The 27,839-nt window shown below is 46.0% G+C and overlaps 1 protein-coding gene across 7 annotated transcripts in view; it reads left to right on the forward strand.

Annotated features, from left to right (window-relative positions):
- Nucleotides 1–12,814: 12,814 nt before the first annotated feature.
- The window catches only part of LOC117890622 (nephrin), a 61,923-nt gene continuing 46,898 nt past the window's right edge, over nt 12,815–27,839 (forward strand). For 2 of the 7 annotated variants that reach the window (XM_034795565.1, XM_034795567.1), the window contains exons 1-2: nt 18,774–19,120; nt 21,541–21,561. In XM_034795565.1, coding sequence (XP_034651456.1) covers nt 18,976–19,120; nt 21,541–21,561 — 166 coding nt within the window. In that variant the 5' untranslated portion in view covers nt 18,774–18,975. Of the gene's footprint in view, nt 13,232–18,747; nt 19,121–21,540; nt 21,562–27,839 lie in introns of those variants that run through there. The other 5 variants (XM_034795564.1, XM_034795570.1, XM_034795569.1 and 2 more) reach the window with 5 other exon arrangements.

Raw genomic sequence — 27,839 nt, forward strand, 5'->3', positions numbered from 1 at the left:
CGCAGGTTTTGGCTTCTGTTTGTGTTTTTTTTTGCTGTATAAAATTTCCCCTTTTAGAAACACTTTTGGGCTGGCTCTGCCTGCCTGGAGCAGCCTCGCTGGTAAGGGCATTCCACGCATAATGAAAACTCCGAGCTTGAAAATGATAATCAGCGTCAACAAATTGTTGAGGCAGCCCAAGAGGGGAGGGGCGCTGGCAGGGGTTCCTGCACTGCGAGCGGCAGAATCAGTTATCAGGTGGGGTGGCTGATGGCTGAGTTTTGAGGTAATGACAACGAGCGAAGGCAGCGACGACGACCGTATAATGTTCTAATAAATTTCATTACCGCAACAAAAGGGAGACGCACAGCCGACAGTGGGGGCCGTTGGCTTTTTATCTATTAGAGCGAGTCATGTTAGGGGGCGTGTGCCACATGATGGGCAGAGGCAAGGGGGTGGGCGCCTCCAGCCCACACCCTCTGTCAGGTGTTTGAACTTTGCTGCTCACTTGAGTTTCGACTTTGCCTTCCAATTTCCCCCACACACACACCGGCAGCCAAAAAAGTTGAGCGAAAAACGAAAGGAAAATAGAAGGAATGGAAAATGGCAAAGGAAAAGCGACGGCAGCAGCAGCAGCAGCAGCACAGAGAATGAAAGTCGCGTTTGCTCACTTGAAAGTTTGAGGGGTAGTAGGAGGGGGTGTGGGTGTGGGTGTGGGGGTTGGGGGGACACTCGGAACTCTGTCATCGAGCTGGGAAACTTTTCCCGAATTGCCAATAGCCGTGACTCTGCGGAGTCCTTCTGCTCCTGCCGCTGCTGCTGCTGCTGCATATGTCAGCAGTTTTCCATTTTCCATTCTCCCTTTTCACAATTTGTTGTTAGGATTTGCGAGGGTTTTCCCTCATGCCTGCCGCGAATGTTTTGTATTCATTTTGGTTATTTGGTTTATTGCGGAAATTTGTAAATTTGCTAAAGGGGTTTGACGGCGATGGAGTCCTACTGGAGTCTCCTACTGGAGTTGAGTGGGTTCGAGCAGGTAAGCACGGAACATTGATATTGTTATTGGGCACTACAACTGCAGACTGGCAGCGGCGCTGCCTTTGGGGCACTGCCAGAGATTCGTTTCGTTCGATTGAAATCCACATTCGGAAAATATTCAAATTCTGTGCGCGACAGCGACAGGGATTTGTGCGGCTTTCTTGTAGCATGAAGCGGTGTGTTCCACCTGCTCTGCCACATCAGCTGGAGCTCCAAATCCTAAATCACTTGCCGCCTTTGTCTGGCTAATTAACCGACAAAACCGCACAAATAATCACTTCCGCTGCTTAAAAAGTAAACTAGACAAAAACCACTCCACCCCGGCCATTAAAGCAGGTTCATAAATACAGGGACTACAGCTAAGAGAGAGCGATACAGGCAGCCTGCCCTCCCGCCTACACCAGAAGGCAATTACGTGGAGTCCGGGAAGGGGTGGCTGCTGGGTTGGGCCCATAAATAATGCTACTTAATTGTTTTACAAAGCATAATTTTATCCCTTCGCAAATCCAGTGTTTTACAAACGTTTTTCCACACACAAAAAAGGGAAGAAAGAGCTGAGAGAGCGGAAAAAAGTCCCAAAAAAAGTGAAGTAAAAATGGCGCAGCAGCAGCTTAAATATGAATTAATGGCCAATAAAGATAATCTCTTACACATTCGCGTACGCAGCGCATTAAAAGTGGAATTTATATTCGCCACTGAAGGAGCCACACACACACACACACACACACACACACACACACACACACACATGCGAATTGGTATCTAGCCTAGCAGAAAGATTTTTTTATGCAGACAACAGCAAAATTCTGCAGGGCAGAAACATTTTAAAGCAACTCCAAAGGCCCAAAGGGGGAGCGGGGTGGATGGTCATTAGAACTCATCTGCGGCACTGATTATCCTTTTCCGGCAGGGGTGTGGCTGTGTGGCAGTGTGTGACCAGCTGCAGCATTCGACTTGGTAGCAATTTCTCATTAATATTTCATAAAACGCTGGAGAATTATTCAAAACAAAAGCCAAAGCAAAAACGCGCTGCGAATGGACAAAATGTGCTCAGGGGCAGCAAGGAGCGAACCAGAGGGACTTCGAATATTTCTGATATTTCTGGGAAGTGCTCGGCAGAGGCTGCTCCCTTCGTCCTTCGTCCTTTGGTCGCTGTATCAATATTTGTGTTAATCTGTCATTTCTTTTTTTTGCTTCATCGTTTATGAATATTTGAGTTGGGAGAGAGGCAGCGACTAGGGGCAGCGGCAGAGTATCTGCGGAAATGCGATGATTATTGGTTGAACAAACAGACAAGACGTGGCCTGGCCTGGCCTGTGTGTGCACAATATCAAATATCAGTGGCCAACTCTTAATTTTCGGCCTCTGTTTGATTAAGAATAAAATACGAAATATATTAGCAGGAGCAGCCACAGCCGAGAACCACAGAAACTCATGATAAGCCCCACAGCAGCAAAGGGCCGGGCCAAGAGTCGCATTAAAATATTTTACACATTCATTTTCCGTTTGACCAGACAGAAAGTCATTCCAAGTGGCTGCTGCCCACGCAGACAGACGAATTTGAATCTGAATCTGAATCAGAATCCGAATCGTTGTAGGAAACGGCAGCAATCTTCATAAAGCAGCGGCCCATCGTGCCCCTCACTCTCTCTTGAATATTTATTATATTTGCCAAATGGAGTGTGCCACCGAATCGAGGCAGGGGGCAGGACGAGTGGTCTGTCTCAGATTGTAGTGTAGTTTGTCTTTGGAGTCCCACAATGAAAAGGGTTAAGTTGAGGCAAGGGCAGAGACACAGGCAGCGGCATATAAACAATAAAGAACGGCTCAGCATTTGCATATTTTTAATATTTCTTTTGTAGCCCAGCAGACAGACAGTGGGAGGCGGTGGAGGGGCTGGGAATGGACAAGAGAGCAGCGTAGAGAAACACTCAACTAAATTACACATTCGACTGGCTCCAGGGGCACTCTGAAATGTCTCTGAGACGAGTTAGGGAAGGGAAGGCATGCCCCCAGAGGGCTGCCGCATGCAGCCTAAAACTCGCTCTTAAATCTTTCTTTTTGAGCGTATAATTTCTATGATATTAATGAGTAAAGTGCAGGCAGCATAGATATGTTTTATAGATCCAAAATAACTCAACAAAAAGCTTCGTTTTTATTCCCAATTTCGAGCCTTGGTCTCCCTGCAAACATCTTCTTTTACTCCCAAGTAGAAAACAAATCCACAAAATTATGGAATAAAAATAGCGAAAAAAGAAATTAACAAAAAGCAAAACAGAAACATAAATATCAAAGCAAAAAGAGTAAACCGTGAGCTAAATTTCCAGCAAAATGCGACATGTTCCTCCCCTTTTTTTAGCGCCAAAACCCACCAGCAATTCCCCGCTCTCAGCCAGGTTAATCCTTGATTATTTAGCTGCTGCTATTAGCGGCCCCATTGCCAGGAGTTCAAGCGTTTAATTCTCCATTAAATCATTGGCCAAATCATTTAGCCATAATATTCGCCTGAGTGACATCGAAATTTGAGGCAATTTGGAGAGCGCCAAAAAGGAAAAAAATAGAACGAGGGCAAATAAATATGCATGGGTTGTGCATGCTACCGAAATGAAAGCATTTAAAGAGCGGCGTGCTGCATGTGGCATGGCCAATAAATCTCCCAGAAATATATATCCACACATCTACATACAGGCATAAAGAGGACCGAGCACTGGCCATATGCAAAATTGATTTCGCAACAATTAAAAAGCGCATCATCAACAATCCCAAACACTTAAATATTTAAGCCGTTCGCGTTTTTTCGGTGATTTTTGCGGGACAAGAGTCCGTGATGTGACAGTTGCACAGTTGCACAGTGGCTTTTTTTTATATTCCTTCATTTATTCTCTGAATTTTCTTACTTTACTATACTACGATCTTACACTAGCGGGTATATAATATGATGCGGGAAGTATTGGGAGTGGGCGCCCCAGCACGCTGGGGCAGTGTGCGGCACTTGCAACGAGCCGTTTTTGTGGCCAATAAACAAAAATTATTATGCTCAAATAAGCGTAAATGCATGCAAAGTGAATGATTTTCAAAGGGTTTTTGCAGCGGGGGGAGTGCCACTTGCGAGTGCCTGCATTGTTGCCACAAAAAGTGGACGAGTGACGATGATGAAATATGCAACAGAGTGGCAACTGGGAGAGGAGGACATCGACTGATGCTGCATATTATGGCAAAAATGAAATAAAATCAAATGAAATGGAAGTTGCAAGCGCTGCCAAACACGTTTTATTGCCACACACACACACACACACACACACACACACACACACACACACACACACAGACAGACATGATTTTGACAACAAAATCTGAATCCACACAAAAACCACAAAAAGAAATGAAAGAAGGAGAGCAGAAATCGCGGCAGAGGGGAGGTGGGGCAGGCAAACCACGTAACAGAGAGTTTTGTGTCATATGAATAAAAATGAATGAATGGGATGCAATGAGAGAAGCGATAAACGAAGCATTGGATACCCTGCAAGTGGTCGAAGTTTGGGATTTTTTATTAGATTTTTTATTCGATTTTTGATGACTTTCTGAGCTCTGAGATGATTTATGAGATTTTTTCTCTCACTTTCTTTCGCTCTCCCTGCGTCTGTTCTCACATTCTAAGCATCTCTTTTTTTTTTGTAGGGTAACAAACAATGACTGCAATGAATTTTTATAACCAAAGCGAACTGTCGAACCGCCAAACGACGAGCCAGGCGAATGAGAATGAAATCAATCGAAACGAATCGAAACGAAACGAAACGCGAATGCAGTCATCGAGCAGCATCACTGGGGGGGGGGGAGCCACAATTGAAATGGAAAATGTTATAAATCTCGCGTAGAGAACAGCGGGGATGGGGGGGACTATGTGTAGGTGTAGCTGGGAGGGGTGTGGGGTGCGGGGTGCGGGCAGTTACTGTTTTTGTTGACTGTCGACTGACGCCAATCGTTTAGCGGCTTTTGTCTCGTGATTTTTATTGTTTGCCGCCAAACCTTTGGGGTCCACCACTTTTTACGGCTTGTTAACACTTTGTGGGGAGTCTGAGCATTTTGCCTGGGGTTTAATTAAGCAATTCTGATTAATGAGCACTCTGCGAGAATCTTCCAACTACTACGCTCTGCCTCTCGCTCTGTGCGTCAATCATCAATCATGCATTATGTCTGGCCACGTCACAAACCATTGGCCAAGTGGCAGCAGCCCGCGGCTGGAGTTTGACTTGTAATTTGATTAGCCGACAGACACGTTGAAAAGGGAATCGAAGGGACATCAAGGGACACCAGCGGCTATCACAGAAAGGACCTCCAGGACGGCCACTACTCGTGGCCTGCTGCTAATTCAATCTATCAATTCATTAGAGAATGTCGCCAATGTCCGTGCCCCGTGCTTACGTCACGAGTAATCAAGTTAATTTTTTAACGACAACTTAATGCATAATCATTAGAGTCGCCAGCGCCATGGCCTGTCGATGATGCTGCCTGTTATATTACCATTTTGGGGCTGCTCTGGCGCCACATTCCACATTGTCCACACATTAACAGGAAGCAGAAATTTGCATACTTTCTGGCACTGCCTTTGCCGCCTCCGCGTCACATAATTTTCCAATCAATTAGATTTTGCATGAACTTGCCCCAATTTGTGTGGTTATTTTTTTTACTGCCGGGGACAACCCATTGACAAGTCAATGAGTGGGAAAAAAGGACTCGCCGGAAAGCTTGGAGAATGTTAAAGTTCGTGGCGGCATTTCCGAGCTGCCTCAGAGCTTAGCCTTCTTGCTATTTATGGCCTGCTGTATCTCAACTAATTAATGGAGAACCAAAAGCTACTCTCTCCCTTTCCAATTAATTAATGCCAGGCCCAAGAGGTAAAGGTGTGTGTGTGTGTGTGTGTGTGTGTGTGTGTTCCAGCGCTAAGCCAAACATGACACACACGAAAAGTCGAGCCGGGAACAAACTTTTGTGCCGCAAAAGTCTGCGCATATCTAAGGGATATCTACGTATATTTATATCTATATCTTTGGTACACATTTCCCACATTTTGTGCTGTAATTGGCCTTCAGGTTTTGGCTGCTGGCGGAATTTATGGCCGCCACCAGTGACATTTGAGCCCACATCCTTCGTCAGCGATGAGTAATAGAGCGTGGCCGTGGCACGGCTGCTCGAGCGTGGGTGTGGTCGGTCTCCGCTCATGGTCGTCGCTGACATTTTAAAGTCGCGGCGGCATTCAGCCTTTAATGGGCTTTAACGAGCGCCATCCGCCTCCAATTGCCACCCTCCCTCCCCCCGCGCTGCCACGCTACTCGCAGGCATATTGAATGACACTTCGCCCTGAGCCAAATTGGAGGGCGATCGTTTGACAAAGCTGCAAAAGTCGCACCAAGGAGATGGATAGACGGAGGAACAGAGAGAGAGCGAGACCCCATTGCTCGGACACCCACCTGGCCAAGGGGGAATGTGACCTCGGGTGCGCATCGGTTTCAAGGTTCTCGCTCTCTCTCGGCTCACCCCATCCAAAGCTTAATTAAACCAACGCCAGCAGCAGCAGCAGCAGCAGCGGCGTCTACGTGTTCGTAGTTACTCTTTCGCTCCCTCTCTCCCTCTTCTTTTTGTGCGCTTTTCTCTGCCGCTGGCCGCCGCCTTTGCCTTTGCCTCGGCCTCTGCCTCGGCCTCTGTCCGCTCTGCCTTTAGTCCGAACTCTTGTGCTCGCTCTCTGCGTTTAGTTTACCGCAATTACGGCAATTAACACTAAGCAATTAAAGGCAACAACAATGCAAATTACGTGCAACATGCAAGCACACGAAACGAAGCACAAACACACACATAGAGAAACAACAAGGGCAGAGCAAAAAAAACTAAAGACAAAATCTATTGGTTAAGCAAAGCTGAGTAGAAGCGATGGAAATACCCTGCAAAAGGCAGTGGAGATTGGGGAAACGGTGAAAAGCTAAAAGAGAGCGATAGATGATAGGATAGATGGAGCGAGGATGGAGGGAAAGCTTGAATACAGATGCGAATGGGATTGGGAATGCATCCAAATATTCCTCTTGACATTGCAGTTGGGACTTCCTGAGGCTCACCACGTTCTAGAGCCATTTCAAGCACAAACCTCTAAAGCATAGACAACCCTTCTTTAGCTACTTTTGCACAGGGTAGCAAACAAATAAACAGCGTGAAATGTTTGGCTACATCAGAGAGGGAGGGACAGAGAGGGAGATTGCCTCCCCCGCCTGCACATGGCTTCATGCAGTTTTAAATTTGAACTGCCGAATGGACACTGTAGCAGCGACACAGTGGAACAGTCAGAGACGAGACAGAGGACTGAGGACTGAGGACTGAGGACAGAGGACTGCATGGCAGCCCTGACCCAAAGCAATGCCGTCCCCCCCCCTCAGGCGAACTGCTGGCGGCAATCTGACGGTGTGGTTCTGGGATTCTGGGCACTGGGACTGGAACTGGAACTGCTACGATTCGGGGCATGGGATTTCTGTGCTGGGTTCGCCTCAGTTCTGTTGGGTTTTGCGGCACTGGTGGTGGGTGCCTCCGACGGCCTCGTGCTGCGTTAAATGGAGACCACAAAATGCAGCGCATCGCAGCACTAATTAAGTTAAACCCAGAGCCCAGACACAAGCAAACAGCTACAACGGCCGCATGCACATGCAGAAAGGGGGATGTACGTGCTCGTGGCTCAATAATTAACTGAATGGCAGCAGCCACTCGAAGCCAGCACTCACACACTTACAATATTTGCTTAAACAAATGTCTCTGGAGCGGAGCGGGCATGGCATTGCACTTGAACTGGGTTCGGCTTGCACAGTTTTGCGACTTAATACAACTAATTCCCAGATTGCAGATTGTTACACACACACAGACAGACAGAGGGACAGACAAATTGAGTTACATTTCAGCAAAGTCTTAAATTGAAGAGTTAAGGCATGAAAAAACAACAAAAAAACTTCCTTGCAGTCCGCAGAGCGTTATTTTAATTGCCAGCAACAGTCCGTTCCTGCCTCCACAGTACCCTTACCCCTCACAACCCGTTACTGCCCCTCCCCCGCACACTTCCTGCCTCTCCTTCCCCGCTTCAAGTATCCGGCAAAGTGGCAGACAAACATTTTTGGCCCACATTTTGAGGAAATTCCAAAAATAATTTTCCACTCCTCCGCCGCTGCCAATTCGCTTCCATTGTTTGCATTGCTCTCTGTTTTTACTGAAGCGGGAAGGGTATGGAGGGGTGCGGGGACTGCACTATATATTTTTTTATGTTTTTTAGAATTGCATTAAATGTGAATAAAAAGTGGATCAAAATGAAAATCCTCGCTGTACGTACTCGAAAGTATTTTATGCATTGCAAATATTTGAAAGCCATTCCAGTGGCACACACAAAATCTGCATAATTCCCCGGTGCACACATAAAATAAAGAAGAAAGGGAACAGCTACGACAACAACGGAATGACAACCGCATTCAATGGACAAACATGGCAGGGATAGGGATTCAATGCAGGATCTATTCCTATATCGCAAAACAATAAACAGCCACAAAACGATGCCCCAGCAACAGTGGTCGTAAAAATGCAAGGGGGAAAGCAGGAAGGCAAAAACTAAAACAAAGGCAGAGGCAGAGGCAGGAGAGTTGGCCGAAAAATATAAATCGTCTGCCAGCTAAGCAAAAGTCAGCAGGCGCGGGGCAGGGGCACAGCCATAAATAACATAAAAAATATATTATCATGCGACCAGAACTTCAAAATTGGAATAACCCCCGAACGAAACCCCAGAACCTATTGCTATTTATGGGCGTATACATTTGGGAGTGACTGTGTGTGTGTGTGCGCTACACAAAATTGTGTGTTAACAGGCCCTCGAAAGGGGAGCGAAAGGGGAACGGGAAATGCGAATGAAAGCGGCTGCTGCAGGGGGCCAAAAGAATATTTTAATACGTGCAATAAAATTAGAACAAAATACGCACTAAAGCCAAATTGAAAAGAAAATCGTTATGGCTGTGAAACACAACAAGATCTCCATCCTTCCCCGCACCAAACACTCCCCTACCCTTCTCCCCACCACACCACACATCCTCTCCACTTTGAGTCGTAGAATGAAAATCCAGTCACCAGAGTCGAGTCAAGAGTGGCAGAGCGGAAGGGAAAGGGAACCAGTTCCAGAAACGATTCAAGCGCGTTAAGCAAAATGTATTTTAGTGGCATAACTCCACCAGCCACAGATACAGATACAGTTACAGTTACAAACACACACATATGTAAGCATATCCTTGCTATAAGGAGTGTGTTCGGGCGCTGGCGTATCCTTTAGATACGAATCACAGTCGCAAAACTGCGACCAGCAAAAAAAAACACATTTTATATGCTTGTTGTTGGCTTTCGCTGAAGTTTTTGGAGCAAGTTTTGTATTTTTCTTTTTTTTTTATACGATATTTTTACTCGCTTCCACGGTTTTTGTTTCAAAGGGTATTTTGTGGAGAGAAAGAGCGTGCTGGTACTTATTGATAGTGTTTAACTATCAGCTATAGATGCTGCTTGGATGTCAGTGTTGTGTTTGCATAATGGAATAAATGAATGTTGGCGTAGAGTGGAAGATTCTTCTGTGACTCTTAGACAATTCAGGCACTTTCTTAGGTTATTTTTTGTTAATTTTCTAAAGCCACAAAAGAGCCTTTTCCATCATTATATTTTGAGAACAATTTCTGTGTTTCTTTAGAGGGAGATTCTGCTGTTTCTTCGGTAAATATCTTAATAAAGCTTTCTCAATTTTGTTGAAGCCAAAAGGAGCATTTTTCAGCACTGTATTTTGAGAAGAATTTGTGTGCCTTTCCACATATTGGAGATTGAAAAGAACTGCTCTAGGTGGCAGCTAAATTTTGATACTTTCAACCTATGTTCAGGCCTTTTTCAACCTTTTTTCAACATATTTTGAACGTATTCACACACTTTCCAATGGGCTAGCTATTGGCTCTAGAAAAAATCTTTCTCAAGTAATCTTTCGCACAGCAAAGGATATATTTTAGTCGCCACTTAAACATCTAAATTCCGTGCGTTTTTTTTATTGTCATATTTTTTGCTCATGCGAGAGAGTTGAGGAGCAGTGAAAACTTCTGGGATTTTCCAATAATTTGTTGTAGCCAACTTGTTTTGCATGCCTCTGCCACACACAATGGCCAGCGTGACTGTTAGAGGGCTAACCGGGGGGGTTGGTAGCGTACAAAAAAAATCCAAGCGCCGGGCCACATACAAAAGGGTTTTTGCAAAGATGTGTGTGGTGCCACAGGGCAGCGGGGGTGGACGGGGACCAGCAGTTTGTGAAATATATTTTTATTGCTATTGCAGACACCCACACAAGCACGCACACACACGCAACACACACACACATGCGAGTGTTAGACACACTAACAAGCACAGGCGACTCCTCGGCATTGACTTTCTTTTCTATTTCGCCATTAAAGCGCTAACAACAACAACAACAACAACAAAGCAACAACAACAACAGTGACGGAAATGGCGAAACTGTAGAGCATACTTTTTGTCATATTTCACTGGCTACAACGAGCAGCAGACAAGGAGCAGCAGGACCAGCACTAGAAGCTGCAGCTGTAGTTGGCACAGTGGCAGGACAGGACGGGGCTGAAGCAGGGCAGTACCGGATCAGGACACGCATGTTGCTGCGTGTGCGTTGTGCGAGGATGCGGGCACTTCATAAAAAAAAAAAAACACTTTCATTACAACAAACAAACAGCAACAAAAACGGGCAGCCAAGAGCTGGAGCATGTGAAGGCGCAGCACCGAACAGTGGAAGAAATTTGCTTCAAGGCACTCAAAAGATTAGCTGGAAGTGCAGGCAGGGCCAGGACTGCGTGCAAGATTCTTAAGAAAAACTCTCCAAAGCTTTGATTGCATTAGTTTTGATCATCTTCATCTGTTCTGATATTTATTCATGATATTTCTGCGTGATTTGCTGTGACTCTTCCCTTTTATTTCGAGAATTTCTTTGGTTTTCTTTGGCATGCAACATTTATGGTATTTTAGCTACAAGGAAACCTTTCCTCAGTCTCTCTTCTCTGCACATTTATTGCTCCAAGTATTTCCGCCCATGGTGCATTCTTCTGCTCTTGTTCCTCGCCTCGAACCCACTCGACTACTTAGTGCTTGGAGGGGCATTATTTCATGTGCAAAAGTCGTTGCGTGTTGTGTTTGCTATTAAAAATGTCAGCGGCCACGGCAGTGTGTGGAGTTCATTTTACAGCTGCCCATGCCACATGCCACGACAGCGGGGAGGTAGGGAGGGGGGAGGCAGAGAGAAGTACACGGCTTTCAACACCAAAATGAACTTGTACTGCCATGTTTACGAGCTGATAAAAAACAGTTGACCAACACTTGTGCAAGTGGAAATTGACTTTAACCGAGGGTCAGGAGCCGAGGCACAACAGCAGCAGCAGCAGAAGTGAATATGAGATACAGTGTGGCATGGGGCATGGGGCACGGGGTTGGCTGGCAGGGCAGACTCTCGATTTGGCCTAGTTCTACGTGGGGCCACAGTTAACAGCAGCCATAAAAAAGCTCTCAATTTTCAGAGATTATTTTGGCACACTTTTTGGCAGGATTTTGACAAAAGGATTCGCTCTCTTTGCAAAGAGCGCGTCAAGCGATTAAGAGAAACGAATGTAGAGAGTGGTGGATGCTCGTGTGTCTGTCTGTTAATCTGCATGTTAATCTGCATAACAATTTATTTGTTAGATTAACAATTTGTGACTACAATTTAAGGGCTAAAGACTGGGCTATGTCCTGAAGTCTTATCTGTTTTGTTTCTAGATGTTCTCCCTTAGCTTTTCCATTTGCATTCCCCTGGCATGGGTTGCACCTGCATTGATTGATGGTTGAACCCTGCAACAGGTGGGTTTTTGATTGATGTGCCATCGGGCAAAAGGGGCATGATGTGTGTGGGATGATGTGGGGCATGATATGGGGTTATTAATGGAGCAATATTAGCGTCAAATAACTGGCAGATATAAGCTGGATTTGGGTTTTATTTGGTCAAATATTTATCATAGAAACTCTAGCAGTTATGTCCATAATTAATGCACATTCCCTGCAACATAGATAACCCAAATATAAATAGAATTAATCTTCATGGCGCTCAAGTAATAAATTGTCTGAGGTCCAAGCAGCCAAAAGCAGTTGCAACTTTTAGTACACCCAAAAAACAGCTGATTTTTAGCACAAGCTGCGCAGGAGAGAGAGCGAGAGCATCGTGAGAAGATTTTTGCGCTCTCCCAAAAGCCGAGAGCAGCAGCCGAGAGAGAGCGAGCCCAGAGAGTGCGGAGAGAGAGTGCCGGAATGCCGCAGGCTAATTTGAAATGTAAACAAGATTAGACATTTGCCATAAATCGAGCTGCCGTTCATTTGCAATTCACATTCCCTCAGGATTTTGAATCAAAATTTGTAGTTTAGATCCTTTGGATGATGCACCTGCAGCGCTAACCCTTAGCTTGCCACATTTAACCGGAAACCCAAGCCCAAAAGCTTGCTATAAAAAACACACAGCTTCTGGTTGCAGGTTGCTAAACTTTTAACAGCGCTCTGTTATCCCCAGCAGCCGCCTCAGCGTGTCGTGCTTTGCCACCGCATCGTGCCATGCCCTCGGTCACGTCTCGTCTCGTCTCGCTCATTGGCGACGAGCGTGTGGCTCGGCTTTTGGGGCACTTCGGGGCTGACAGGCACAGCACAGCATCCGTGCTTGGGTGCTGCTTGGATGCTCGGCTCTCGGCTCCCGTCCGTGCCACAGTGTGTACCATAAAAGTCGTTTCAGTGAGAGTTTGCGATCCCGCGGGTACGGTCGGAACTAACGGGAATTCCTTATCAGCGTTTTGTACGCGAATTTGTCGCGGGTTTGGTTCGTTGGCTGCGTGCGTGTGTGGCCGTGGTGCGGCAATCATTTTTGCAAAGAAAAGAAAGATCTCCCCCCCACAAAAATCTGTACAAATCAAAAGCCTCTACAAATTGATTGATCCGATCGGTAAAGTTCGTGGGAAAATGTGAAAAAACGAACGGAGAACCCACAGAAAGTCCCTAAAACAGAAACGCGTGCGTTTCCAGTGCGTTTCAAGTGCGTTTTTAGTCGCGTCAGTGTCATCGTTGTCGTTGTAGCAGCAGCCCACACACAAATTGTTATTGCAATGTAAGCGCAAAATTCTTCGTGTTGTTTTGTTGTTGTTGTTGGCAATTTGTTGTCGCTGTCACTGGTTGCTGTATCCGAAATTGCGCAAATCAAAGCATTTAAGATCCCCCACTGCGATGATCCCCGGACAACTGAATACAAAACGCTAAAAAGCGTCTCTGCTCTCAATGAAAGTCAATTTTCCAGCTGCGGCACTGACGGTCGCTCGTTCAGCGGCGATTGAAAAGCGCACGAAATCCGTGAATGGCGTCGCTTGGATTACTCTGCGTTGTTGCCGGACTCGTGGTGTGTGGGTGTGGGCTCGTTCTCTCTGTCTGTGTGTGTGCCGGTAAAGCAGTTGAAGCGATTTCCATGCTCAGCTGCGCTTTTGATACACTGCTTGGGGGCTGGCTAAGGGGTGGGGCATAGTGCAGGTGCTATGATTTTATGCGATTCTATAAAGTAGATCTGGAGGATGTATTTTAGAGACTAAATATTTAGGAGGAAGCGCAACTGCTGCAGGGCATCCACTCGTTTGCCTCACAAAGCCCTGTCTAGCATTTTGAGGTTTTTTTCGTTGCTTCTGCTCATGGAAATTGCACAAAAACATTTGTTATTGCTGAGCATTTTGGGTTGGTCTTTTGTATTATTTGCTACTGTTGCTGCCTCGCCTGTGTGTGGCAAATGCCATCATATTTCATGCCATGCCACACATAAGTGCAAAATTGCTTGCACCCTGACGACTAGGGGGCAGCTGAGGAGTGAGGCAGCGGTTGGAATGAAATACGAACTATCAACTAATGGGAAATGTTACCCAACCCAACACACAACCACCAGCCCCCCCTCTCTCTCTCTCTCTCTCTCTCTCTCTCCCCTCCTCTATCTGTCGAGGAGAATATACATTTGTTTAAATTGCTAAATTGCTGAAGTGTGCGTGTAATTTCATTACACACTGTCCGTCCGTCCGTCCGTCCGTCCGTCTCTCTGTCTCTGTCGAATGTGCCACTCGAAAAGGCTGCCACTTCTGCTGGAGAATGCTCTTGAGCTGCAGGCGGTCGGACATTGGAACTGATTAAGATGAAGGGGTGGGGCAGGGGCTGGGGCAGGGGCCGAGGGGGGCCAACTACAATTGTCTGACATCAACAGGAGGTGCAAAATCTGTGAATGCGAATGAATGCGAGACGAATAATCAGATTAGGAATGCAAATTGAATGGAAATTTATTTGATATTCGAGTTAAATTCAAGGGGGAAATTGTTGTTATGCCCGAGAAATTGTGTGTGCTCTCCTCTACAAATTCGGATAAGTGCTTGCTGTTGGGTGGGCAGGCGCTTGAAGTGCAGAGAAACTAGAGCACAAGGTCATTTCATATTCCACAAAATATTTCAGGCAAAATATTGAGTAGTTATATGGTAGATATGCACATGGATTTGCCGTACTAAAATAGAGTCTTGCGACTGTTATGATACGCTGAAAAAGTGGCTAAAGTTTCTTGTATTTGATTTAATATTAATTTTAATTAGTTTAATATTAAGTACTTACATTTTGGAAGGATTATGCGATCATATATGCTGCCTTTCTGCTGCTCCTAACCTTCTCTGTTCGCTTAAGCTGTGAAACACATTAATTCCGTATAGAAATTCCATTGAGTCCCAGCCCTAGGGCAACATTCATCAGTTTGGGATAATTGTTGTACATGTATCATATTCCACAGTGCATAGGAAATGCTTCGTTAAATGCTTCAGTTAAGCTCTTTATTTGTGCAATTTCCCAGCAAATTAATTTCCCAGCATGCTCCGCTGCGGGCTTTTTGTTGCTTTAATTAATTATGAAATTCGAAAACAATTGCAAATCTATAAAAACCCCAAACAGAAGCGAGTTAGCAAAGAAATGCGATATGCAGCAAGTAAACTGAACCATTTGGGGGCAACAAACAAGTGTGCAACATAATAGATTTGCGAGTGTGCAAAGGTCATGCCCAGCAGCTGTCTGCTGTCTGCTGTCGAGTGATAAGAGTGTTAAGCGTTGTGTCACATGCAAGTGGCATGATGAACCCTTAAAGCAGTGCCAAGTGTGCGCCATGCACCACACAAAATTAGCATCCTTCTGGCGGGCGCATCAACAGCTGGCAGGACGCTGACGCCAAGTGTGGAACGCTCTGATTGCTGGCCACATTCATGCCACAGCCACTGCCTCTCTTCCCCTGTGGCAGTATTCTTTTAGTATGCATAAAAATGTACTTGAACATCCAGCCATGCATGCCCGTTTTTTATAGGCTCACTTAGCGGCCATAAACCGCAGTAAAAAGCGGCAGCAGCAGCAGGTGCGGGAGGAGGTGGGAGAGTGTGTTACCTCTGCTCTGAATCCCTCAAGGACTTGGCCTCGACATGCCCATAATACGCCATAATAATATTGTAACTCTTTGCACTTCAAATTGCATTTTAATGCAAACACACACTTCACTTCATTACATGGCGACGAGTACGAGCAGCAGAGGCAGAGGCGAAAGCGGAGGCAGAGGCGAAGGCGGAGGGAAGCTTGCATGTCGGAAATGGAAAAGAGTCGACACACTTTGCAGCAGCAGCTGCAGCCGGAAAACATTCCACACATGCACACACCTACAGGCACACACACACACAGCACACACTGCCAGACATTTTGCTGACTTTGCAAGTTTGTAAATTGAAGTGCAGATGTCGATCGTCGTCGTGCTGGTTGCATGCCTCAATGGCAAAAACTGGCACAATGTGTGGCAGCCAGTAGGTTACGTACACGCAGGGTCGGGTCCGCTCTGGGCTGGCATTAGCTAATGTGTGTCACATTTTATTGGCTGCACACAAGCTCAAATATTTTTCTTTTTCTCCCATTTTTTGCCCGACTCTAAACTGATTTGCGCAAAAGTTTTGGCAGCAAAGTAAATGGATTTTCGCTGTTTGTGTGTGTGGGACACATTAAAGATGCCCTGAAGGGAATCGAGACGCCAATTCAATCCAATTCAATCCAATCGAATCGCATCCCACTGTGGGGTCACGCTTTGATGGTTGCCAAATTAAAAGTTGAACAATGATTGTGTTATCAGGCAGCGTCAAGTGATTCATTTGATGGCATTTATTGGGATGATTCAAGAGCAGATTCGAGTGCTTCAAAATGTTTCCATTTTCCAAGAGTTTAAACCAGCAGCGGAAGGTGCACAGGAAATGTTCACATTTAATCGAGAAGCTCTTTCGCACATTTATTTCGCATATTTTTCAATCAAAGCTTTCACCGTTGCGCCGTGATTCAATTATGGAAACACACACACACACACACACATGCACTCTACACTCACACACATGCACTCTGTATATATTTGGGAATATTTTTCGCATATATTTCTAGATTAGATCGAAATATTTGCACTGCCGAATATATTTTTTCGGGGTTTTGTTTCATTGAAATTGAATTTTATTATTTTTATTTAGCAAAAAACGATTCACGTTTCCATTTTGGGCACTCCGCTTTGGTTTATTGGCAATGGCAGAACCATTGGGCCAGTCAATTTATTAACGACACTCCACACGGTCGGACAATCGACACTGGGAGAGAGAGAGAGAGTCGAAAATATGATTAAGTGCCGAGAGGCACTCCGGCCACTCTCTGAAGCGTGGGTGCATGACCTGTGCCACAATTTTATATTTACGACCGTGGCGTACCAATATAAAAATCTATACACAAAAATCTACACAAAAATAAATGTAAAAACACACGAAAACTTTCACGAAATAAAATTAGTAGTGCGGTGGCGAAAAGCGATGAGTCCTGCGATAAAGAGGGGTGCAGAGGGGCGCCCAGGAGCAAGTCAATATATCATAAAAGCCAGTCGATGCCTGCCTGCCTGCCTGCCTGCCACTGCCACTGCCAGTGTAGTCGTCCTTGTCGTAGTCTAGAAACAGTTTCCGATTTCCGTTTTCCTGTTTATCGTTTATTGAGTTTTTCTTTGCTTTCTTTTTTGGCTTCGCTACATAAAAGTAAAAGCAGACGCCAGCAGATGCAAAAGACAAGAAAAAAACAACGCAAAATCCATCCAAAACGAGCGAGAAATTCGCACTCGTTAGGCAGAGCCCATAACCCCGACTCCGACCCATTTCTACATCCATTTCCATGCCCATTTCTGGGTCGCCATCATCGTCAGTCAGCGTCGACCTCGTCATATTGAACTTTGATGGTGGCACGTTCCTCTGGGCCTCCCGCCTCGTGCTGCTGCCTCGCTCTTTAAAGATCTACACGCGCCCCGCTGCTGCTGCTGCTGCTGCAGCCTGGCATCTGCCATCTTCCCATCGTTCTTGTCCTGCCAGTGTGCCAGTGTGCCGTGTGCCAGCGTGTGCCGTGTGTTGTTAGTCATTTATATGGGGCCACATAAATTATGACCAAAATATGTACGCAGGCGGCATTCCAAGTGCCGATTTCTCACTGCTTTCCGCTTAGTGGATGTTATAAATAATCTTTAATTAAAAGAAGAACACACCCTGGAATATGTTTTAAAATATTAAGGCGTACACGTGTACGTGTGTGTGTGTGTGTGTACGTGACGCTGCCTGTGCGCGGAAATGGCCTCTGATTTGTAGCTGTCAAAATGTGAGACACCCCGCCAGAAGTTCCTTAATTAGGTTTTTCGGGGACATTTACTCATGTGTGTGTTGGCTGGTTATTTTTGTTAAATTTAAGCAACAGCTAAACATTTGAGAAAGCGCTTAAAGAACCATAAAAAAAGCAGAAAGCAAAATAAAGCACACATAAAGCCATGAACTCTGGCAGCCTCAATTCGCATCTCTTTTGATGCCAAAAACTATGCCCATCTCTGCTACGTTTACCATGACAATACTTTATGTTAATATCAATTGTCTGCAACAAAATAAATCCGCGGCTAACTCCTAGCCAATCAACCAATTTGAAACAAACCAAAAAGCAGCGAGACATTTTGGACAATCGTTTTGGCTGTTCGCTTTGCATTGCTCTCTGTAATGCGTTTGGATCCGTAATTGGACTGGCAAAATACTACATAAATTAAACATTTTATACGCATAAACAACGCGCATTTACAATTGCCATAAATTCATGAGTGAAAACAAACAAATTAACCCAATAAAAGTTGTACAAAAATCACATAAATTACATTTTGTCTCTCACTGGCTGGCTGGCTGGCTGGCTGGCTGGGGCACTAAAAGTGCAATGAATTTGCTTACAAATTTGCCAAAAAACCGAATATAAAGGCAATTAAATAAATTTCCCACAATAGAATTCTACACCCCGTTCCCCCCGCCCCCGCCCCCTCCCAGAAGCAGCAGCAGCAGCAACGACAGCGACAGTAAAACTGCAATTATCTGGCAAAAATGGAATGAAAATTGTCGTTTTATTTTTGGTTTGTGTTTGCATTTTGTTTTACTTTATTTATTGACATGTCAACAAATGTTGCATGACTCTTTTAGCCTCTCTCTCTCTCTCTCTCTATCCCTCTCTCTTTGCATCTCGCTCTGTTCTGACTTTATTTCTCTTTCGCAGCTGGGCTGAAATAAATTGCAAATCAAATACGCGCCCAAGCAGCAGCCACAGCAAAATGTTGCTCGTGCAGCGAAAAGTGTAAAGGAGCGGAGCAGCCACACCAAAGGAACTGCAGAGAGCCCGTACCTGCAACCAGCACCCATCGAAGCAGCCACTGCCTTCCTTGGCACACACACACCCACACCCAGAGAAGCGGCACACAGATATCGTGAGAGCGCAGGGGCCATCATGGGCCAGGCCTCGTTCTACCATTGCTGCTGCCTGCTGCTGGTGTGCCTCGTTCTGTCCACGCTAAATGGTCGAGCGGCTGCAGCAACACGTGTTCGTGTCAGCTCCTCCACGACCATGACACGCAACATTGAGGAGGAGAACGGTGAGTAAAACCCCCAACTGCATGTGCTACGAATACGAGTGCCATCTCTGTGTGTGCCTTTGTGCCTTTGTGTGCGTCTGTTTCCAGGTCGATTTGAACGTTGCTTTTATATTGTTATAGACATGGCACTGATTTCGTTAGCTTTTACACATAAACTGATTGTGCCTGGCGGCTGCTGCTGCCACGCCACACCACACCTCAGCCCCACCCACAACCCAACCACTTTGAGCAGTTCTTTACACTCTCTCTTCCATCTCTCTCTCTCTCGCTCTCTTTTGCGCTGTAATTTAATTTAAAGTGAAAAGTTTGCCTGCCATTAAGGCCGTGTGGCATGAGTGTGCGTGTGTGCCCCTGACGCAACTTTTATTCAATCAACATAAAGTTTATTGTGTGTAAAGAAATTGGGTTGCGTGGATCGACAAAGCGATGCTGCCACTGCCGCTGCCGCTGCTGCGTTCCCTTTGTCGTTGCATTATCGAAGTAAATGGAATTTTCAGCGTTTTATGCGTGCGGAAATTATGCCGAAAATTGTTATGGATCCGAAATTCGATTTCGATTACGTTTTCGATGGCAGCAGCAGCTGCGACTGAGACTGCGACTGCGGCAGAGCTGCTGTCGGCTGCTGCCTCGAGGCTGGTCAGAGAAAACTTTTTTTGCTGGCCATCAAATAATAAAAATCGGCTAATAAATAAGCGCTCGAAGAGGCCAGGCCAAAGTTCAAGTACGAGAAAAAAGAGGCAGCAAAACTTTTGCAAAAGTAACCAAAAAAGTTGGCCAAGAAGATGGCCAACAATGAGCGCGGAGACGGAGGCGGCGGCGGCGGCGAAGGAGTGGAGTGGAGTGCATTAGCCGGGCTTCAAGTTGCGGTAATCCAGGGAACATTCCACTCTGCTCTCCGCCTGTATGTATCCATCTCAATTAACAGTGCGTATGAGCAGTCTGTGCACGGTGGAACGTAATTTGCAGGAGGGAAGAGCAGCACCAGGACCAGGCCAATGCAGCGGTCCAACGCCTGCGGCCAGGGGGGGGGGTTGCATATTGTTTCACTTTGCAGTCAAAGTTTAGCCACAGAGGGGGAGGGGGAGGGGGAGGTGTGCTTCTCAAGCTGGAAGGGACTTCATAAATTTAGATTTTATATGTTTTCAATTGAATTTCGTTGTTTCGCCATCAGAAACTTTTCACTTTGGCATTTTCATGTTTTCCCAAGGCAACTTTTGCAGCTCTCTCTGTGGAGCAGAAGGAGTTGCGAGTCCACCGCTGCTGGACCACTTCCTTTGGAACTCTGCTGCTGCTCCCTCTGCTGCTGCTGCTGCTCCCTCTGCTCAGAGGCTTGTGTACTGGCTTCGAAAAGTATTTATCGCATTTCTATGAAAACAACCTACTCAACATTTTGGCCAAAAACTTTGGAATTATGTTTGGCTTGCCGCTGCTGCCACATACAGGCGGAGGCAGAGGCCCAGGCAGCGGCAGCGGCAGCGGCAGCGGCACACTCGCATTCGCAGGGCAAAGTTTTCCATTTGCTTGGCAGAGCAGCAGCAGCAGGAGAGCCGTGGAACCACCGCAGACAGCCTTATAAATGCTTATTTAGAGGCTAGAGGCAAAATCTGATGAGTTAAGTTTGAGGCCAGTGTAAACTTCGATTCGGCTGTCCATATCTCAAGTTTCCCAAAGGGATTTAACGCCAGATTTACCGCCAGATCTGTTGGATCTCATGCACCAGCAGGCAGTGAGCCAGTTAGTTGTGTTCTTGGGCCAACTGAAACTTGTTGTTGGCCCGTCAGTCTGCAGTCTTGGAGTTGGAATTGGAGTTGCTTTTGGCAGAGCAATTGGTTCGCCTGCTAAATAAGTCTTGAAAGGGATAAGCTGTAGATGGCGATGTAGGTACATCACACACTTCAATGCACTGACTCAATTACTTATTTCTTATTCAATTCTTCAGAGAGCTTTATTGTTTGAGCGGCAAAAGCGTAGAAGTGGGCTCTTGGGGCATTCATTTCCTTGTCGAAAGGACTTTAAATTCGCGACGATTTAGCAATTATTTATGCTATAATTTAATAGTTGTCTGCATTCTTTTCCCTGTGGATTTTTGCATAAAAACATTTCTTTGTAGATTTCTTCATTACAATAACATTTAATTCGATTTGTTTGTGCAGCAAATATTGGCATTTGGCATTTTATGTGTCATATATTTTTCATTCATTTATCTTTCATTTATTTATTTAATATTTCTATATATTTTTCGTTCAATTTTAAATAATTTTTCATTTATTTTGCTTACAATTTTCATTAATTTTGCTTTAATTTTTACTAATTAAACTTAAATTTGACTTTAAGTAATCTTTAATATTTTTATATATTTTAATTTAACTTTAATTTCCTTGCTTTAACATTTGTTTATTTTTCTCTTAATTTTCTTGCAGCTTTGCTTTTGCTTTTGGCGGGTAAGTTCTCTTCTCTCTTCTTGGCCCCTCCTTCCTGCTTAGTCCTTATTTTCAGCCAGATTATCAACATATTATTGGTGTTTGAGCCGAGGGACAACCCAAACAATTTGCACACCAAATTGACCAGTCCAAAAGGGGGCGCACGACACGCCTCCACGCCACACACGCACGAAGCGAATCGAATCGGCTTAGTAGCGGACAAGGGGATGGGATGGGATGGGAGCTGAGCAAAAGCCAAAGTCAAGCATCAACTTGAACGGGAAAAAACACAAAAAAAACGAAAGAAAACAACGGAAAAAGCAGCCAAAACAACTTTCGGCCTGGTCAAAAGTCGCCGCCAGTCTCGAGTCTCGAGTCTCTGCTGTCGCATGTCCTTATGTTTATGTGTGTGAGTGTATCATGTATCGCATGTCTGTGTGCATGTGTGTGTGTGTGTGTGTCCTGTTGTCCAGTAAAAACTTTCGCCTCGATTTTGGCTCTCGAAAATGGTTTGAAAAATCCCGATGCAGCCGCCTGACAGCGCGTTGAATGACAAGCAGCGGCTCCCCGCTCCCCGCTCGTTGAGTTTGTCAAGATTTTCCTTGCCTTTTCTTTGGCTTTTCTTTGGGTATCTACTTTCGCTGTCCCCTGTCCCCTGTCCTCCGCCTGATGTGGAGTAGCCTACTTCTGTTTTCTTCTTCAAAGGCACAGGAAACCAGCGGATGCCTCACTCCATTTGCTGTGTGACTTTTTGCCCCCCGCTTTCGACCCATTTCTGGTGGCTTTTCTTTTTGCTGCTCTTGTTTGCCTTGGGGGGGAAGTATAGAAAATGCGTGGCCATACTTCATTCATTTCATGGCTTTGCAGATGGGACATTTATCATCGGGGGCCCTCGAGTGCGTCACAAAAAGGCAGCGCAAGCGAACGAGCGAGCGCCTTCAGTGGGCGTCCGTCGTCAGTCCTTGTGATTTTTCTACTATATTTTTGTATATTTTTTTGTACATTTTTTCCTGTGCAAAAACAACAGACGAAAAACTGGGGGGCCACCCGCAAAATGTTAAATAGAAATTCATTTCAATTGCGTTTGCTTTCTCGCTGTGTAGCCTCGCTCTCCGCTTCGTTCCCCTCCCTCTGTGTACTTTTCCCACTCTCCACTCGCTGTGGCTATCTGCCATCTCTTTTATTCATGGCACTTTTTGCCCCTCTTAACGCTCGTGTTATTTTTGTATATGAATTTCTGCGGTTACATTGAATATTAAGGAGCCAAAAGGAGAGCGGCGCTGGGTCAGGCGGGTGCCACGGTTTGGGGCAATTTCCAGGTCAGAAAAGTGGAAAATTTTAAGCCTACTTGAAATTTATTTGCACTCATTACAGTCGACAGTTCAGCGAGGGAGAGTGGGAGAGAGAGCGGAAGCGAAAGTGCTGCGGAATTGTTTTTGGCTTGCAGGTTAAGCTGCTTCCATGGTGGGTTTGGCTGGGGTGCTGCCGGATTGTGCATGATATGTCCAATTGGTTAACAGACAGACAGACAGACAGACACACTAATGAGCAAATAAAGCTTAGCGGCCCAATACTAATTGTGTGCCAGAGACAGCCTCGGCAATGTCCATCCCTGACTTGCGGGATCTTCCATGCAAAATATATCCAGTGGTTCGGCTGTTGGTCGCTTGCCTTGTGCCACATGGAAAAATCAAACAACTTTAGTCTGTCCTCTCCCCTCTCTGGAGGACAACAACTCTATTGTCGCTGGCTGCCACTGACTGACAACTATTATGCTTTGTTAATCGGCTTAGCATTTCTCACTGTCCCATGGTCCGCCTGCTGCCTGCTGGCGTTTCTTTGCTTTGGTTTTTGGGAGCCCAAAAAGATGTTGCCATGTTGCCATGTGGTTGGTTGGCTGTGGCATGCCAGCAGATTGTCATTTGGCCTTCGTTTACGAGCATTTCTGATTGTTCATTTGCCACACACACGCGCGCACCAGCTGAAAACTGAGAGACCGCAGACGGGGCGGGGCGTGGCGGGGCACAACCTTACTTCCTGCCTTCCACCTGTGCTGGCAGAGGCTTTTGTCTTTGCAGCCTCTGTCTCTGCTGCCGCCCTATGTTGGGGCGCCGGCTGACAGCTTAAGACTTGGGCAAAGGGCTCGACTCCGCCGCCGCCTTCCCATTTGTGGAAAAAATTGCTCGGGTCTCGGGCTCTTCGCTTTCGTTAGCATTCCGTGTGGAATTTGATACTTGATTATTTGTTGCTGGCCTCAAGCGTGCATAATATATCAAAGTGGCGTCAACGTCAATGTCAGTCCCTCCCCCCTTCCCCCCACCCTCACCCTCATGTTGTATCTCTGGCAGAGCGACATGTGTAGACATTTTGTGTTGGCAGGAGCCCCAGTGCCTGGGCTGGGTCCCTGATTTTAGTTACATTTTAGTGTTTGGCCGCATAATAAATAAATAAACAGTCGGTGGGCCCCTCTTTTGGGCCTCTGCATTATATCCTTTCCACCTGCCCCAAGGGGCAACTGCTGTCAGCGGCGGCTGCTCTCATTTTGTATGCTAAAGAGGGGAGTACACAGAGCAGGGGGAGGAGTAGCTGGAGGAGTCAGGCAGCCTGCTCTTTAATTCCATTCCCAACATAAAAATCACAAATCTCCCCACACAAAAAGTTTCTCATTAATCTTTTGGCTTTTGTTGCAAATTGCTGTTGTTGTTGTTGTTATTGTTGCAGCATTGGGATTTGCATATCAAATTGTTATTGTTGCTGCTGCTGCCGCTGCTTATTCGAAGTCGAAATAACATTTGAGCTGTGGGTCAAGCAAGGACAAGCCAGGGAACAGGCCTGGACTGGGGCTAAAGTCAAATATTTAAATACTTAAACAAAGTTTCCGGCTCTAAGTCAAAAGATATTCGAAATAAAAGCCACAAGCTGGAGCATGGCAAAAGATTTGCTTGGGTTTTTCTTGCAATTAGCTTTGTTTTGGGCTATTAAAGGCTCTCTAAGCCGCTCTTAAAGGATGCTCCCGCTTCCAGTGAAGGTGCCACATGTGCCTGCATGCTCTGGCTTTATTTTTCTTTCCAACAAACAGAACAGGAAGTTTATGTTTAGCAACTTTAAGCACACAAACACACACACACACACACACACACACACACACACGAAAGCAGTGCCGAAACTACTCCCCAAAAGACACACGCATGAGGGAGGGGCACACTGGCACATCCGGCACAAAAAAGAAAGATATTACGAAAATTAAAAAATTGACAAACAAAAAAGTTTTCATATAAAATGCAAGGCAGCAGCGGAGGTGGAGGTGGAGGCGGAGGCAGCCATGAAAAACTTTACCCCCCGCCGGAAAATATATTTGTGTTGCATTTAAAGTTTTTCTGATAGCCAACCCAAATGCAGTAAAATCAACGCAGAAAGTTTTTCAATAAATTTATATTTATGCTAAATAAGCAAGGGGAGTAGGGGTGGAATTTGTGTGTGTTTTATCGATGCAAAACGTAAATGGGATATCGATTCAATGGCAAGCGCCGTGCTGCAGGTGCTGCAGGTGCAGCAGGTGCGGCAAAGGCTGGCAATTAGTGTGGCAAGCCGTTGAGACACAAACACACTTGCAGCCAGTCTTAGCTGGGGACAGTAGCTGGCAAACCTTAAGGGCTTAGTGCCCCAAAGCCACGTGCAGCCCATGGCAGCCTCTTGCAATTTGCACATGCCACAGCAGAGAGAGAGAGGGAGAGAGGTTGCGGCTCGCATCGCACATTCATAACAATTTGTCGGCAAAGAATTTGTGCAGCCAAAAATCTCTCCTGCTGCCCCTCCCTCTACCACTCCTCTCTCCGTCTGTGTGTGGCAATTGTTGTGCAACATTTGGGAGCTTAATTTGCATCCAAAAACCCAAATTAAAATTTTGACTGAAGGCTTTGATGTGGCAGCAGCAGCAGCAGCAGGAGCTGCTCTCTCCCTCTCCCACTCTTTCCCTCTCTCTCTGCTACGCTTCTATGGCCTCCTCCTATGGTCAATTTTGGGTTCATTACATGGAAGCTGCTGCAGTCTGCAGTCGACATTCCTTGCACTTTTCTAATTAGACGAGGGGGAGAGAGAGCGAGAGTCATAACAGAAAGTTAATTACATATGGCTCCCCCACCCTACCCCTTAGCGCTTACTACAGGGTATGCCCAGTGCCTTTTGGTGCCCGCGAGCATATTCGAAATTTGATTAACTTGCGGCAGTGGCAGTGGCAGTGGCTGTGGCAAGTTGAGTGCTTTCCATTGTGCTGCGAGAGATTTGAATGCAGATATGCAACCCCCGCCAGGATGTGGCAATCATAAGCGAACGCGACTTGCCACGCCCACATGCAGTAGGGAGGGGGTAGGGGCAGCAGGCACTTCAAAGCACAATAACAATTTTACAATTCAATTTCGCTTTTATTCCTGCTCCTTGCTGGGATATTGTGTGTGTGCTTTAGGAGTGGGTGTGGCCAGGGTGGGGGCCGTACTAGTACTAGTAGTAGTTACCCCCCACCACCCCCCTGTTGTGTTCATATGCTCTCTTTATTTTATTGCTTCAAATTGTTTGTAGCCATTTCGCATTTGTGCCGCCCGGCTGCGCATCAGCGACAGAGAAGCATTTAACTTTGTGTCGAGCAGGAGCCGAGGAGGAATGTCGGAAGGGGGGTGAGGCAGGGGCTAGGAGCGCACAAAATGAAAACATCGCGGAGCAACTAAAACCAACTACACTTCAAAAAAAAAGAACAAAAAAAGAGCGAAAAAAAGTAAAGCGTAGCAGGGAAAAGCTGAAACTAAAACAACGCGGCGACAGCAAAAAAGTTGTCAACTCTCTGCTTCCCTCCCTCCATCCTCCCTTCCATCCCTAAGCAGCAGCAGCACTAAAGGCAGCAGAATGAGTGGCAAGAGAGTCCCTCGAAATGTGTAAGGAGGAGAAAGCAGCAGGTCAGCAGCGGTGGGTGGCGGTAGAGGAAACTTCATCGGTGGCGTGGCGTGGCTCTAGTTACCAGCAGTTCGAGTTCCATCGAAGCAGTCCAAGTCGAAGTCAAGTTACGCGCGGCACTACTTTGCGCCATGCCACAAACGAACAGAATAGAGAAGACAGAGAACAGAGAACAGGACACAGCACAGGACACGGTGGAGTAGCCTGCCACACAGGGGACACACGCAGTACATTGTGGGGTGCGGGCAGCTACAAAGAAAAGGGTTTGCCAACAGGCAGAACGAAGTATTAGATACACTGGCAAAGCGTCGCCCAAATGGTTGTTAGAACTCTGATAAGCAGCAACAGACATTCAGGCCTGAGCTGTCACACCTCTCCGCTTAGTCCACATGCCCACTGGCAGCGTACAAACATGACAGCAGGGAGAAAAGTCGATGGGAAAGCGAGCACATTTCAGCTACAACTTCAGTCCCAACTTCCCAGCTTTGGCTTGAACTCCCAGCGGCCCACCCATGGGCCAGATGAAATTGCCAATGGGAAAGTGTAGAAAAATGCAGGCGGATGGGTAGCCAAGAGGAGATGAGGGCTTGTGTTGGGGGCGGGGCGTGTCGTGGCGTTTTCCGCCAGTTAAACTGTAAAGTAAACGTACAAAATGTTAAATCAAAGCCAAACATCGGAGGCGTAACTGCCGGAACTTTCTCAACACTGGACTAGGCCAGTGTGTACACATCCAACTACAAAGCGCCTGCCACTCCCCGTCTCTCTCTCTCTTTGTGTGTCTCCTTGGACCAAGGATAAAGTTTCGCTTGCACTTTTGAAGAGTTATTTGATTGAAGGCGATTTAAGGTGCCACCTGGGTAAAGATGATGCACAATGAAATGCGAGTGGGCAGCCCCCTCCAGGTACACCCTTCATATGGGGAGTTTTGCTAACCTTTCTGGGGCTGCATTTAATAGTTTTATTCTTCAAGTATTTGAAGTGAAATCAATTGAAGGATGGTGCTACAAAGCCCAAACAGCACATGAAAGGAATGATACAGGCTCTGGCTTAGCCACTAAAGAACTGCTAGTAGAAGTATCCATTTAATCAGGGAAAATTATACAAAACCTGCCCGATCTTTGGCCAAAAAGCAATCTTAACTATTGCCAGTGTTGGAGTCTATAAAGTTGATTGATTTCAAAGCAGTTTCTGCTGCAAAAACAATTATGATTGCACACAGAGAGCTCTCTCTCTCTACTTCCATTGGCAGCAGCCTCATGAATCTTTGAGTGAGGCATTAAGCCGCATAACGCGAGCGGGGGAGCATTATTAATGCCCCTTCATTATGGTTTGTTGTGCAACAAATAGTAAATCGA

The sequence above is a fragment of the Drosophila subobscura genome, chromosome E, assembly GCF_008121235.1.
Source record: "Drosophila subobscura isolate 14011-0131.10 chromosome E, UCBerk_Dsub_1.0, whole genome shotgun sequence".
Classification (NCBI taxonomy): Eukaryota; Metazoa; Arthropoda; class Insecta; order Diptera; family Drosophilidae; genus Drosophila; species Drosophila subobscura.